This window comes from Cetorhinus maximus, chromosome 17 (genome assembly GCF_964194155.1).
Source record: "Cetorhinus maximus chromosome 17, sCetMax3.hap1.1, whole genome shotgun sequence".
Classification (NCBI taxonomy): domain Eukaryota; kingdom Metazoa; phylum Chordata; class Chondrichthyes; order Lamniformes; family Cetorhinidae; genus Cetorhinus; species Cetorhinus maximus.
The window spans coordinates 81559059-81575387 of record NC_135895.1 but is presented as its reverse complement, the minus strand read 5'-3'; the positions used below and the strand labels follow the sequence as shown (position 1 = coordinate 81575387).

The 16329-nt window shown below is 43.1% G+C and overlaps 1 protein-coding gene across 1 annotated transcript in view; it reads right to left on the bottom strand.

Annotated features, from left to right (window-relative positions):
- dars2 (aspartyl-tRNA synthetase 2, mitochondrial) overlaps window positions 1-16329 on the bottom strand; it is a 55811-nt gene that overhangs the window by 14950 nt on the left and 24532 nt on the right. Inside the window, exons 11-15 of the mRNA XM_078561518.1 lie at window positions 16161-16268; window positions 14355-14417; window positions 10260-10412; window positions 6557-6775; window positions 2670-2780 (exon numbers count right to left, since the gene is read on the bottom strand). Of these exons, the coding sequence (XP_078417644.1) occupies window positions 2670-2780; window positions 6557-6775; window positions 10260-10412; window positions 14355-14417; window positions 16161-16268 (654 nt within the window). The remainder of the gene's footprint in view (window positions 1-2669; window positions 2781-6556; window positions 6776-10259; window positions 10413-14354; window positions 14418-16160; window positions 16269-16329) is intronic.

Below are 16329 nucleotides of genomic sequence, written 5' to 3'. Positions count from 1 at the left end.
ATTGTACTCAAACACAATCTGTAACCTCACTGCCCGGCAAATCCCCCACTCTACTATTACCATCAAGCCAGGTGATCAACCCTGGTTCAATGAAGAGTGCAGGAGGGCATGCCAGGAGCAGCACCAGGCATACCTAAAAATGAGGTGTCAACCTGGTGAAGCTATAGCACAGGACTACTTGCGTGCCAAACAGCATAAGCAGCAAGTGATAGACAGAGCTAAGCGATCCCACAACCAACGGATCAGATCTAAGTTCTGCAGTCCTGCCACATCTAGTCATGAATGGTGGTGGATAATTAAACAACTCACTGGAGGAGGAGGCTCCACAAATATCCCCATCCTCAAAGATGGAGGAGCCCAGCACAGCAGTGCAAAAGATAAGGTCAAAGCATTCGCAACAACCTTCAGCCAGAAGTGCTAAGTGGATGATCCATCTCGGCCTCCTCCGGACGTCCCCTGCAGCACAAGTGCCAGTCTTCAGCCAATTCGATTCACTCCACGTGATATTAAGAAACGGCTGAAAGCACTAGATACTGCAAAGGCTATGGGCCCTGACAATATTCCGGCAACAGTACTGAAAACTTGTGCTCCGGAACTTGCCGCGCCCCTAGCCAAGCTGTTTCAGCACAGCTACAACACTGGCATCTACCCGGCTATGTGGAAAATTGCCCAGGTATGTCCTGTAAACAAAAAGCAGGACAAATCCAACCCGGCCAATTACAGCCCCATCAGTCTACTGTCGATCATCAGTAAAGTAATGGAAGGGGTCAACAGTGCAATCAAGCGGCACTTGCTTAGCAATAACCTGCTCACTGATGCCCAGTTTGGGTTCCGCCAGGGCCACTCAGCTCCTGACCTCATTACAGCCTTGCTTCAAACGTGGACAAAAGAGCTGAACTTCCAAGGTGAGGTGAGAGTAACTGCCCTTGACCTCAAGGCAGCATTTGACCGAGTGTGGCATAAAGGAGCCCTAGCAAAACTGGAGTCAATAGGAATCAGGGGGAAAACTCTCTGCTGGTTGGAGTCATACCTAGCACAAAGGAAGATGGTTGTGATTGTTGGAGGTCAGTCATCTCAGCTCTAGGACATCACTGCATGAGTTCCTTACGATAGAGTCCTAGGCCCAACCATCTTCAGCTGCTTCATCAATGACTTTTCTTCCATCATAAGGTCAGAAGTGGGGATATTCCCTGATGATTGCACAATGTCCAGCACCATTCGGGGCTCCTCAGGTGCTGAAGCAGTCCATGTCCAAATGCAGCAAGACCTGGACAATTTCCACGCTTGGGCTGACAAGTGGCAAGTAATATTTGCGCCATACAAATGCCAGGCAATGACTATCTCCAACAAGAGAGAATTGAACCATCTCCCCTTGATGTTCAATGGCATTACCATCACTGAATCTCCCACTATCAACATCCTGGGAGTTACCATTGACCAGAAACTGAACTGGATTAGCCATATAAGTACTGTGGCTATAAGAGCAGGTCAGAGGCTAGGAATTGTGCAATGAGTAATTCACCTCCTGACTCCCCAAAGCCTGTTCACCACCTACAAGGCATATGTCAGGAGTGTGATGGAATACTCCCCACTTGCCTGGACGAGTGCAGCTTCCACAACACTGAAGAAGCTGGACACCGTCCAGGACAAAGCAGTCCGCTTGATTAGCACCACATCCACAAACATTCACTCCCTCCACCACCGACGCACAGTAGCAGCAGTGTGTACCATCTACAAGATGCACTGCAGGAATTCACCAAAGCTCCTTAGACAGCACCTTCCAAACCCACGGCCACTAGAAGGACAAGGGCAGCAGATAGGTGGGAATCACCTGGAAGTTCCCCTCCAAGCCACTCACCATCCTGACTTGGAAGTATATTGCCATTCCTTCACTGTTGCTGGGTCAAAATTCTGGAACTCCCTTCCTAAAAGCATTGTGGGTGTACCTACGCCACATGGACTGCAGCGGTTCAAGAAGGCAGCTCACCACCACCTTCTCAAGGGCAACTAGGGATGGGCAATAAATGCTGGCCCAGCCAGCGAAGCCCACATCCCGTGAATAAATTTTTTAAAAACTTCTAGAAACAATAATTCGGGACAAAATCAATAGCCACATGGACAAATGCGGGTTAATTAAGGAAAGCCAGAATGGACTTAAGGGAAAATCATGTTTAACAAACTTGGGAGTTTTGTGATGTGATTCTGCCTTATTTTGTTTTTTAATGTTCCTGTGAAGCATCTTGAGATGTTTTATTACATTATAGACACTCCATAAATAAAAGTAGTTGTTGTTGTGGTGAAACACCCAATGGCATGCATAATAGCCTTCAATTCAAGAACGTTCTTCCTTGCCGCATGGTTTGGTTTCCAAAGGTCACCTCTATCCACCAGAAATTATTTAATTACCCCAATATTTATAAGCCGATATGCAGACCCTCCACCTGCTCTGTCACTGGACATGTGGGTCAAAGTGGTGGTGAAATTCTAATTTTGTTCCTCGAGTTGCGTCCAGCAGTGCCTAGAAGATTCAGCTTCAGTAACCCCATTTTCAACCCACAGCCTTTTCAGGGTTTAGAATCCATCTGTACAATTGCTAATTCTTCCTGCACTGTGAAGCATATTCTTATGCAACTTATTGAGATGGAAGCAATATAAATTGAGCTACATACCTTTAGTATTGTCTCCAGTACGTAATGCTGCAATTCCATATTATGTATTCGAATGGAGCCTCCTCCAATTTCATTGCCATTTAACACTAGGTCATAATGTTGACTCCTCACCTACAGAAAACAGAATATGTAACACTAGACAGCGATAAACTCACAGAAGTCCAAATAAAAGAAAACCTCAGCTACACTGATCATCATTCACGTTTGGATACCTCTGGAGAATTTACAGAGAACATATAACACAGAAACAGGCCATTCAGCCCAACCAGTTTATGCCAGCATTTATGCTCCACTTGAGCCTCCACCCGTCCTTCTCATTTGTACACCAACATTCTAGTCACACCACCAAACTTACGCTGGAGTAAATCTGAGACCCCCCCAAGCTGCATTGATTTCTCAAGCAAAGGGTTTGCTACAATGTCAATCTTGCAGGCTGACAGAATCTCTGGGTGAACGGGCACCTCTTCTCAGGCTTCTGCTTGTTATGGCACAGCCACTGGTAAATGTTGAGTTGTTCAAATCCCAAAGGGAAACTTGAAACAACTGCCACAATTTGTTTTGCAACTTGTATAAATTTCGAGACGTGTGCCCTAAATTCAGTAGTAATAAGATCACCAAGTCTTATAGATTAAAACTAGATTAAACATTTATTAATAGAACAAATGACTTTAAATACATAGATAGATCTACAAATTACTACTATGATAACTTTTAAATTCTCCACTTAAGCTGACTCCTAGTTACACCTTTGTTAAAACAACAGTAAGACACATATTTTTAAAAGACCCAGGCAAAGTAAACGATACCCTGAACAGTCGAATTCAAAGTGAGTTCTCTTAACTTCAGTTCCTGAAGGCAGCAGTTTGAGGCATAGATGAAGGCTTTTCACACTTGTTGAATCTTAGACTGTCTTCCCTTACACAGAATCTTCGTTCCTTTATACATATTTTCTCCTTTGAATGCAAATTTCCATTATTTCACTATGTCTTTGGACTTTAACTTTCGATTACAAAATCTCTCATAGCACTAAGTTTTACCAGTAATCTTTGGGAAAAATAAACACACACTTTCTAAACTTCACCTGGCTAGGTGACACATTTCACTCCCTCTTTTGAAAACAATCCAGTGTGGTTTATTTAAAAATACAAATGTTCCCTTGACACCCATGTTTCTAAAAATCCCTATGTTTACCTAATTAACATTTCAAATCTAACTTTTCTTACATCAAAGCACCCAGACGAGCTGCCTCTAATTAATTTTAGTCTCTCACACACACAGACACAGGCTCTATTTTACAATAAATTCCAATAACATTATGAACATTATTAGATCTTCCTGACATGCTGATGATGCTATCAAGCCAATCACAAGGTGAATGAGACTTATCCCCATTTGTTATTTCCTCAACAACCGGTGAAGGCCTCAGCTTCTCACAGCATTGCAGCCAAAATCACCATCTTACCCCTTGGGAAATTATGAGTTCAAATGAACAAATATGAGCAAAAACAAAAATACTTGGAAAAACTCAGCAGGTCTGGCAGCATCTGTGGAGAGGAACACAGTTAACGTTTCGAGTCTGAATGACCCTTCAACAGAACTAAGTAAAAATAGAAGACAGGCGAAATATAAGCTGGTTTAAGGCGGGGTGGGTGGGACAAGAAGAGCTGGATAGAGGGCCAGTGATAGGTGGAGATAACCAATAGATGTCACAGACAAAAGGACAAAGAGGTGTTGAAGGTGGTGATATTATCTAAGGAATGTGTTAATTAAGGGTAGAAAGCAGGACAAGCAAGGTACAGATAGCCCTAGTGGGGGTGGGGTGGAGTGAAAGAATCGAAAAAGGCTAAAAGGTAGAGATAAAACAATGGATGGAAATACATTTAAAAATAATGGAAATAGGTGGGAAAAGAAAAATCTATATAAATTATTGGGAAAAAAAGGGGATCAGAAAGGAGGTGGGGATGGAGGAGAGAGTTCATGATCTAAAATTGTTGAACTCAATATTCAGTCCGGAAGGCTGTAAAGTGCCTAGTCGGAAGATGAGGCGCTGCTCCTCCAGTTTGCGTTGAGCTTCACTGGAACAATGCAGCTGGCCAAGGACAGACATGTGGGCATGAGAGCAGGGCGGAGCGTTGAAATGGCAAGCGACAGGGAGGTCCGGGTAATGCCTGCGGACAGACCGAAGGTGTTCCGCAAAGCGGACACCCAGTCTGCGCCCGGTCCCTCCAACCACACTGGGAGCAACGAACGCAGCAGACCAAACTGAGGGAAGTGCAAGTGAAATGCTGCTTCACTTGAAAGGAGTGTTTGGGCCCTTGGACGGTGAGGAGAGGGGAAGTAAAGGAGCAGGTGTTGCACCTTCTGCGGTTGCATAAGAAGGTGCCGGGGGAGGGGGTTGAGGTGTAGGGGGTGATGGAGGAGTGGACCAGGGTGTCCCGGAGGGAATGATCCCTGTGGAATGTCGCCAGAGGGTGTGAAGGGAAGATGTGTTTGGTGGTGGCATCATGCTGGAGTTGGCGGAAATGGCGGAAGATGATCCTTTGAATGTGGAGGCTGGTGGGGTGATAAGTGAGGACATGTTTCTGGGAGGGAGAGGAAGGTGTGAGGGCAGATGCGCGGGAGATGGGCCGGATACAGTTGAGGGCCCTGTCAACCACCATGGGTGGAAAACCTCGGTTAAGGAAGAAGGAAGACATGTCAGAGGAACTGTTTTTGAAAGTGGCATCATCAGAACACATGCGACGGAAGCAAAGGAACTAAGAGAATGGGATGGAGTCCTTACAGGAAGTGGGGTGTGAGGAGCTGTAGTCGAGGTAGCTGTGGGAGTCGGTAGGCTTGTAATGGATATTGGTGGACAGTCTATCACCAGAAATTGAGACAGAGAGGTCAAGGAAGGGAAGGGAAGTGTCAGAGATGGACCATGTGAAAATGATGGAGGGGTGGAAATTGGAAGCAAAATTAATAAATTTTTCCAGGTCCAGATGAGAGCATGAAGCAGCACCAAAGTAATCATCGATGTACCAGAGAAAGAGTTGTGGGAGGGGGCCGGAGTAGGACTGGAACAAGGAATGTCCCACATACCCCATAAAGAGACAGGCATAGCTGGAGCCCATGCGGGTACCCATAGCCACATCTTTTATTTAGAGGAAGTGAGAGGAGTTTAAGGAGAAATTGTTCAGTGTGAGAACAAGTTCAGCCAGATGGAGGAGAGTAGTGGTGGATGGGGATTGTTCGGGCCTCTGTTCGAGGAAGAAGCGGAGAGCCATCAGACCATCCCTGTGGGGGATGGAGGCGTAGAGAGATTGGACGTCCATGGTGAAGAGGAGGCAGTTGGGGCCAGGGAACTGGAAATTGTTGATATGATGTAGGGTGTCAGAGGAATCACGGATGTAGGTGGGAAGGGACTGGGCAAGGGGAGAGACAATGGAGTCAAGATAGCAAGAAATGAGTTCCGTGGGGCAGGAACAGGCTGACACGATCGGTCTGCCGGGACAGTTCTGTTTGTGGATTTTGGGTAGGAGGTAGAAGCGGGCCGTCCGAGGTTGGGAGACTATCAGGTTGGAAGCTGCGGAAGGAAGATCTCCAGAGGAGATTGAGGTCAGTAACAGTCCTGGAAACAATGGCTTGATGTTCAGTGGTGGGGTCATGGTCCAGGGGGAGGTAGGAGGAAGTGACTGTGAGTTGACACTTAGCCTCTGCGAGGTAGAGGTCAGATATGACAAATATGAGAACCTGCATTCACTTTGAAAATGCATTGTGCATTTTTTTTTATTTTTAAGACACTGCCTATTAAAAAAATTAACTGAAAAATATTAGTTATGTTTGGTGAAAATTTCCCAGTTCAGTGTAGGATGGAAAGACAGGTTTCTTCCATTTAACTACCATACCTTGCCAGGCTCTGTGTAGATGAGATGGGCATCATCTGGATGGGGAGCTGTGAAGGGGTGATGAGCAGATTCAAATTCTTCAGGGCTGTTTTCTTTTGGTAGGAACAGCGGGAAATCGATGATCCAGAGGAAATTGAATATACTTGGATCTCTGAGGGTGACACCCCTGGACTCTAGAATATCCGCACACTCCAGCCGCAACTTCCCTAATGCAGCATTCTTGGCAGGGTTAGAAAAAACATGCATAAGAAAGTAAGTTAGTTACTTTAAAATTGATCACTGCACAAAACATGGAGGCACAAAAGAAAACTAGTCAGCCTGAAAGCAGCTGATCATATTTTTTTTATTCATTCAAGGGATGTGGACTTCGCTGGCTAGGCCAGCATTTATTGCCCATCCCTAATTGCCCTTGAGAAGGTGGTGGTGAGCTGTCTTAAGACCATAAGACATAGGAGCAGAAATTAGGTCATTCGGCCCATCGAGTCTGCTCCGCCATTCAATCATGGCTGATAAGTTTCTCAACCCCATTCTCCCGCCTTCTCCCCGTAACCTTTGACCCCCATACCAATCAAGAACCTATCTATCTCGGTCTTGAATACACTCAATGACCTGACCTCCACAGCCTTCTGTGGAAATGAATTCCATAGATTCACCACTCTCTGGCTAAAGAAATTTCTCCTCATCTCTGTTCTAAAAGGTCTTCCCTTTACTCTGAGGCTGTGACCTCGGGTCCTAGTCTCTCCTACTAATGGAAACATCTTCCCCACGTCCACTCTATCCAGGCCTTTCAGTATTCCGTAAGTTTCAATCAGATCCCCCCATATCCTTCTAAACTCCATCGAGTATAGACCCAGAGTCCTCAAACGTTCCTCATATGTTAAGCCTTTCATTCCTGGGATCGTTCTCGTGAACCTCCTCTGGACCCTCTCCAGGGCCAGCACATCCTTCCTGAGATACGGGGCCCAAAATTGCTCACAATATTCTAAATGTGGTCTGACCAGAGCCTTATAAAGCCTCAGCAGCACATCCCTGCTTTTATATTCTAGTCCTCATGAAATAAATGCCAACATTGCATTTGCCTTCCTAACTGCCGACTCAACCTGCAAGTTAACCTTAAGAGAATCCTGGACTAGGACTCCCAAGTCCCTTCGCACTTCAGATTTCTGAATTCTCTCCCCATTTAGAAAATAATCTATGCCTATATTCTTCCTACCAAAGTGCATGACCGCGCACTTCCCCACGTTGTATTCCATCTGCCACTTCTTTGCCCATTCTCCTAACCTGTCCAAATCCTTCTGCAGCCTCCCCGCCTCCTCAATACTACCTGTCCCTCCACCTATCTTTGTATCATCTGCAAACTTAGCCAGAATGCCTTCAGTTCCTTCATCTCGATCATTAATGTATAAAGTGAAAAGTTGTGGTCCCAACACTGACCCTTCTTGAACCACTGCGGTCCATGTGGTGTAGGTACATCCACGGTGCTGTTAGGGAGGGAGTTCCAGGATTTTGACCCAGCGACAGTGAATAAACAATAATATATTTCCAAGTCAGGATGGTGAGTGGCTTGGAGGGGAATTTACAGGTGATGGTGTTCCCACGTATCAGCTGCCCTTGTCCTTCTAATGGTAGTGGTCATGGGTTTGGAAGGTGCTGTCTAAGGAGCCTTGGTGAGTTTTTGCAGTGTATCTTGTCGATGGTATACACTGCTGCTACTTAGCATTGGTGGTGGAGGAAGTGAATGTTTATGGATGAGGTGCCAATCAAGTGGGTTGCTTTGTCCTGGATGGTGTCAAGCTTCGAGTGTTGTTGGAGCTGCACTCGTCCAGGCAAGTGGATTGTATTCCATCACACTCCTGACTAGTGCCTTGTAGATTGTTGATAGGCTTTGGGGAGTCTGGGGGTTAGTTACATGCTGCAGGGTTCCTAGTCTCTGACCTGCTCTTGTAGCCACAGTATTTATATGGATAGTCCAGTTCAGTTTCTGGTCAATGGTAACCCCCAGGATGTTGACAGTGGGGGGGATTCAGTGATGGTAATGCCACTGAATGTCAAGGGGCGATGGCTAGATTCTGTCTTGTTGGAGATGGTCATTGCCTGCCACTTGTGTGGTGCAAATGTTACTTGCCACTTGTCAGTCCAAGCTTGTCGCATTTGGACATGGACTGCTTCAGTATCTGAGGAGTCACAAATGGCGCTGAACACTGTGTAATCATCAGCGAACATCCCCACTTCTGACCTTATGATGCACGGAAGGCCATTGATGGAGCAGTTGACGATGGTTAGACCTAGGAAACTATCCTGAGGAACTCCTGCAGTGATGTTTGGAGTTGAGATGACTGACCTCCAACAACCACAACATCTTCCTTTGTGCTATGTGTGATTCTAACCAGCAGAGACTTTTCCCCGTGATTCCCATTGACTAGAGATTTGCTCGGGCTCCTTGATGCCACACTCGGTCAAATGTGACCTTAAGGTCAAGGGCAGTCATTCTCACCTCAAAAGTAGAGGTAGGAAACAGATACCTCATGGGGATGCCCAGAGCCCAAAAGCTCTTTTACCAATAGGATTATCTGCGGGGGAAACTACTGCTGTGTTTGTCCGCTTCTTCCATATATCTATTGAGATTATCACCTCTACGGTTTATTCCTAAGAGGTGCCAAAGTCAGAAGCATGTTTCTTAATTTAGATATGACATTGTTGTTTACTGTAGGGTTCCATCCTACATTTCCCACCTGCGTAGCACCTCACCTGTGCCAACTCCACATGAGAGACACCAAGTCAATTAAACTAACATTCGCCTTACAGGTCCTAGGCACCAATTACAGATCAAGCATGTAATTTGTTAAGTCTCTTAGGCTGAGAATAAATAAGCAAGGCATTAAGGTTTGGAAAGGAAGCAAAAGAAACTCCCACAAGGTGTACTTCTTAACCATTTTAAAATTTTATCTCTAATTCCACTTGGGTAAATAAGAAACTCAGTCCCAATTTTACACATATACACACCATTATTACAGTGAGCTAAAACCTCACTAAGAGTGGTGTGTTGTCTTGCTACTTTAAGGCTTTGTGTATATGGACACCAAAGACTAAATTTTTCAAAATTGTGTTATTTATAGTATATCTTACCATATTCATCTTCCCAAAGTGGATCAATTCACACTGGTCCACTTTGAACTCCATCTGCCGTGCTTCTGTCCATTTCACCATCCTGTCCACATCATATTGAAGTCTACAACTATCCTCCTCATCATCTAATTTACCAAGTTTTGTATCATCAGCAAACTTTATAAAGCTGCTCCTTATAGCAGAGTCTAGGTTATTTAGAAAAATTGAAGAGTAACAGGCCCAAAACTTTCTCTTGCGGAACACCGTTGCACGTCACCTCCCAAGATGAAAAACACACATCTATCCCTTTGCTTCCTGTTACCAAACCAACTCCGTATCCATGCTGCCATTTTCCGCTTAATTCCATGGGCTTCCATCTTCTGAACAGACCTCCTGATGTGGCACTTTGCCAATGCCTTACTGAAGTCATATATATAACATCTACTGTACTACCTTCATCAACCATCTCTGTTACCTCTTCTAAGAATTCAAGTTAGTCACCCAAAGGCACCCCTTGATTAAGCCATACCTTTCCAAATGAAAGTTTACGTTGTCCCTAGCAATGGTTACCAATAACTTATATAACTAAAATACTTACTGCCTTTATCCGATCTCCTGCTGTGAGAATCAGCACATCGCCTTTTTGGAGATTTGTTGCATGACATAGCTGCGATTTCTCTACATCTGTAAGGATTTTGGCAATTGTAGATTTCCATGTACCATCGGGTTGCAGCATAACAAAAGTCAAGTCCTGTTGGCAGAAACCAATCATAAATCACTAAGGAACACCCTCAGTTTCTATGATGGTTTACTGATTTTCTCCATGTCAGCACCATAGTACCCTGGCTGAGAGGAATGGGCTGGCACACCCCAGGCTTCTGCACTGTGAATGACATCCTGGAAGGGGAGCAGAACAGGTGACTCACTAGCCCTAAGGAGAAGAATTTGGGTTTGCTACAACAACACTGCAGCCAAAGTTAAACTCACTACGTACAGAACCAACTCATATCCAATTGCTCCATGCTGCAGTGAGCTGGAGCTGCACACTATAAAAACTTGAGACAAATCTTCAGATTCACTCAAAGACTGTCACTGGGCTTCATGCCCCCTAATTTGGTATAAATAAACTTTGACATCAATCCTTTTATGCCTATATCTAAAACATTTATATAGGTTAAAAATACATGGTGGGATGTTAAATTGTTGCAGGGCAGCTATTGGGGTCATGGATGGGCTCCCCAACTCTGCCAGGGAGCAGGGGATGGGTGGGGGGGGGGGAAAAAAAGAGAGGGTTGGGGTGTTGGTGTGGACCCCAGCATCCCGTAAAATCCAACCCCATGTACGCACCTTTGTTCTATATGCCTTGATACCCTTACTAAATAAAAATCTATTGATCCCAGTCTCGACAATTTCAGTTGTCACAGCAACCATTGCCTGTGGGAGAGAGGTGTTCAGATTTCTACCAGCGTCGTGTGAAAAAGTGCTTCTTCTTTGGATTTCTAAATGACCAAGCTCAAATTATTAGATTGTGCCTTGTTCTGTATTCCCAACCAGAGGAAATAGTTGCTCTATATCCAGCCTAGCAAATTCCCTTATTGTTTGAAATACCTCAATTATATCACCATGTAATCTTCTAAACTCAAGGCAACACAAGCCAAGTTTATGCAACTTGTCCTCATAAATTAACCCCCTAAACCCAGGTATCTTTTTGGTAAACCAAAACTGAACCAATATATGTTTGCAGAGATGGGAGTGCGCAAAATGAATCTAGTACTCTAGATGGGGTTTCCCAGAGCTCTGTACAGCTGAAGCATAAATTCCTCACTTTTGCATTTCAGCCGCTTCAGATAAACAAACATTCCATGAGCCTGATCCATTAGTCTTGCATCCTTTACTGTCCATTCTGCAACTTTGCTTGCTGCTGCTGAATTACTGTGGAACTGAGCTGCCTTTCTGCTGAGGCACCAGTTAATTGTTTGCATAATCAGCGTTTTATTGTTGCTAATTTTGACTCTAAAGTTAATAAATATTTTTTTTAGTTTGTGCCTTAGTTAACATCATCTTTGATAAATGACATTAAAGAGTTAATTCATTCAATCAATGATCCTGATGGCAGGAAGTTGTGTAAATGGTGGCTAACTATTGGTGTAAGAGTGCTATATCATAGAATGACCTAGAATACACGGCACATAAAACAAACCACCCAACTAGTCCATGCTGGAATCTATGCTCCACTTGAGCCTCATCTAACATTTCCTCCTCCCTCACAAGCTTATCTAGCTTCCCTTAATGCATTTATAATATATGAACCAACCATTCCTTGTGGCAGTGAGTTCCATATTCTCACTACTATCTGAGTAAAGGGGTTTCTTCTGAATTTCATTTATGATTTTTTGTTGACTATCTGTCACAAATGTGTAGTTGTGATTTCATCAATTTTGTAAAAAAAGCTGATCTTCCTTTTTAAATGGACAAGAAGCCTTAAAGATGACTGCCAAGTCACCTGACCTTTTCCCCTACAGGTCGATTATCCTTTATCCGAAACCGTCAGGGCCAATTGCGTTTTAGATTTCAGATCATTTCAGTTTTCAGATACCGTATATAGGCCTAGGCCTACTTACATTAAAATGGCCTAAGCCTAGGCTAGCTATAGTCTAAAGTAAAAAAATGGTTAGAAAAGTAACATGAACCACTGAATAATAAAGGTCGGGTGCGGTCAGCGAGGTTCATATCAGCTCCAGTCACAGACTTCCCATGTTAAAGGTCAATGAGGTTCAAAAAAAAGTGCAGTTTTCAGATTTACGGAAAGGATACTTGACCTGTATAAATGTGGCCAAGCTTCCAGAAAGCTCCAAATGGATTGCAGGTAGACATATTCAGACATGTGAAAGCCTGTGAAATTCAATTCACATTTCCACCAGGGTAAACAGAAACTCATTATGGCTTCCCTGGAGGTCCGAATACCTTTCTTATCTCCTTAAACCTGGGAGAATGGGAGCCATTGAAGTTAGTGGCTGAGACATTTAAAGGGTTAATTACCTCAGTTAAAAAGACAATGGATGGGACTATGCCCCCAGACCAAGCCAGTACCTAATTTGGAAGCACAATTCAACAGTTTGTGATAGCAACCATTTTGTGTGCAGAATCATCTTGAACATCTCTTGAAACAGAAACTACTTTTCAACAGGGAGAGACCGGGGAAGGTTTCCAGAAACAGCTACTGGATTGCTGTACTAAAACAGGCTACCAATCGCCACCACCTGCAGTACTGTAAAAGTACAAACAGGAGCCTTCACTCATTCCCAGGACCTGTTCAGCTTGTTAAGTCCTCTTGCAAAGGCAAACTCCAACTCTTCGACTAGCCATCACAGCTGCTATACCAAACCTCAAGTTTCAACCGCTTCACTTCAGAGAAAAGGAATTCGAGCAACAGGCCCGCAACGATATCTCACAGAGGCTGATTTGAAATCTCATCTTTAAGTATCTTTTTGTCTATCATGGCTTCTAATCTGTGTATATGTGTTTTAGTTAATAGCTTTATCACTTATACCAAAGTAACTTGCAGCAGTAATAAACTAAATTTCTTATCTTGTTTAAGACTAAAGCTTGTCTGCGAGTTATTTTTAAATTGAACCACATAAATTTATAGCGTGGCTACATACACACACACACTATATCCACTATCAAAACCTTTCATAATTTTGAAAACCTCTATTAGTTCACCCCTCAGCCTTCTCTTTCCAAGAGAAAAGAGATCCAGAATGTTCATCCTTTCCTAAAAGGGAACATCCTTGTAAATCTTTTTTTGTACTCTCTCTGGTGCCTCTACATCCTTTTTATAACATGGCAATCAGAACCGAACACTCCTAAGTGTGACCTACCTAAAGCTCAATACAAATTAAATGTAACTTCTCTATTTTTCAATCCTATTCCTCTAGAAATAAACACTCGTGTTTGGTTTGCCTTTTTTATGTCCTTAATAAACTGTGTCACTACTTTTAGTGATTTGTATATTTGTACTCCAAGATCCTTTTGTTCCTTCAACCCATTCAGATTATTATTTTCCAGGTAATATTTGACACTCTTTCTTATCAAAATTTAATACCTCACGTGTTGAAATTACTTTGTCGATTGTATGCCCATTCTGCGGAGAAAACACCAGGAAATGCCACACAAAGCACTAATTATGACCTCATCTAAGACATGGCCTGCAATACTTTAGCCACTTCACTCCAAAGGCCTTGCATTCTTAGTGGCCTGGCCCATTGATAATGCCATACAAGTTGAGTTGGAGTTATGTCCTTTGAATTGTCGGTTCTTTTTTTTATATCCGGTTGAAGAGTTTATTTCGACCAAAGAGATGAGCAGATTTTATATTAAGTTGGGAGTCTGAACTCCCAGTGTTACAATTTGAAATAGTTGCTCAGATCAATTCCTACAGGTTGTGGTCTGGAAGATGGCAACCATTATAAAGCAGTGCAGGTAATCGGATTATTGGATGATTAAAAAAAGTATTATATACTCATTATTTTCACCCCTGAATTTTAATTGTTTAAGGATTACCTGGTGTAAACGCTGCCATTCCTGGACCGGAAAATGGAAAAGGCTCCAGGCAGCAGGGTAAATGTGCACATATAAACAAGTTTTTCTTCCATTAGGCTTCGTGTAAAAACATTAGATATCACTGTCTTACCTGATTAAACTGAGCTTTTGCCAATTCAGTAAGATTTTCTAAATCCTTCTTTTTCAAGTATTTCTGAAAGTATGGAATGGAAGTATTAATGCAATTATAGAGAAAGAATAAATTTGACTCTCATTTCTCTCTGATCTAAAGTCTAGTGCTCAATTACAGCTACTGGGACGTGTGTCAAAATAGCCTGACTGGGATGACTCTCCCTCAGATTTTCTTTTCCTCACCTTGGGGAAATGTCCAGCCTTTGCTCAGCATTTCCCTTTGATTGAATAACTGAGGTTAACTCATTAGTGCATGGAATGAAGAGTCGGGAACTTGCAACCTTCGACTCTACACTGTTTGAAGTGATTGAATGAGAAGCCGCACAACAAAACCAGCTGCATGTACTAACTTTTCTTTCAGAAATAATATCCTTTTGGTTTGTCACTATGATTTATACCTCAATTAGGACTTTTATAAAATGCTTACAAAGAAATCATATATTTGAAGTAGTGCAAGTAATACATTTAGTTGTGTTAAGTAATAAGTTTGGAATCCCCAAGTGGCCATTAATTAAGTCTAGGTTAATAGGGTTAGCTGGAACAATATGGCCAAAGAAACTCTGCCTTATTGATTGAATTTTACAATTGTTAATTGGGTTAACTGGAATAACATGTTCACAGAAACTCTGGGTGGAATTTTACTGCCCTATTTCAGTGGGGGCGGGTTTGCAAAATGCGGCAAGCCGTGACTTCAGCGGAACTGTAAAATCCCGCCAGTGCAAAATTTCATCCTCTGTCTTGTGATGCATAGCTTCAGTTTCCTCGAAGGGGGAAGAATAAATATGGCTACTGTAACTATTGATTAGAAGAGAAGGACTCTCCCTTGCATGCATGCTTGAATAAACCAGCTTAATTGTACTCCCTCCGGACTCTGTGTGGTGAATCAGATATCCCACAACATATTTCATATGAATTGAAGTAATACTTTCTTTGATGAAATCTGTCCTTGCTATCACCCCCTCCCCCCAACCAACTGTGTTTCACTATATAACTCCAGATAAAAGCACTTCTTCACTTGTTCTGTTCTGGATGGCTGCAGCTAGATTAGTTGGCTCATAGGAAACATGCAAGAGCACGTTGGGCAACTCATCATGAATTTTGCCTCCCTTTCCAAGATCTCTATTCCATGCCTCTCTAATAGTATAATAGAGATGAAGGACTCAGCTTTGTTGGAGTTGCAAATGTTGTACTAATCCACAGCACCTAATCATCACCATCCTGCAAAACTGAAATAGAATGACTGTGTAAAAGATGAGAGGACTGGCTGAACTAAAAGTAGCGAGTTTGTGAAATGCAATGGATGGACAACCAAAGCGCAGAGGTCAGAATATATTAGTGAGAAATCCTATTCTGGATATCGCGGTAAATGACTGAGTAGTGATTTTCTCTACTAAATTACACATATGGATGGTACATAGGAGCAGGAGTAGGCCATTTGGCCCTTCAAGCCTACTCCAACATTCAATAAGATCATGGCTGATCCGGTTGTGATCTCAACTCCACTTTCCTGTCAGCCTCCCATATCCCTCGGCTCTCTTGCCTAACAAAAGTCTGTCTAACTCTGCCTTGAATAAATTCAATTACCCAGCTTCATCTACTTCTTGAGGAAGAAAATTCCACACATCAACGACTCTTTGGGAGAAAAAATTTCTCATCATCTTTGTCTTAAAAGGGAAACCTCATATTTTTAAATTATGTCCCCTAGTTTTAGTCTACATTGTCATACAGTCAGGTTACAAGCTGACCTTGATTCGGTTACACTTACCGCCCCATCAGCAACTGAGATCACTCGTACGGCACCACATGGGCGGGACAGTATATCACGCAGGAAAGAAATCTCTGTATTTCTGAACACTTCACTGATGTCAATAATCTGTTTATTTTTAAAAATTTAGATTAGAAGAGCAGTTCAACAGTACAAGAGCATTTATGCT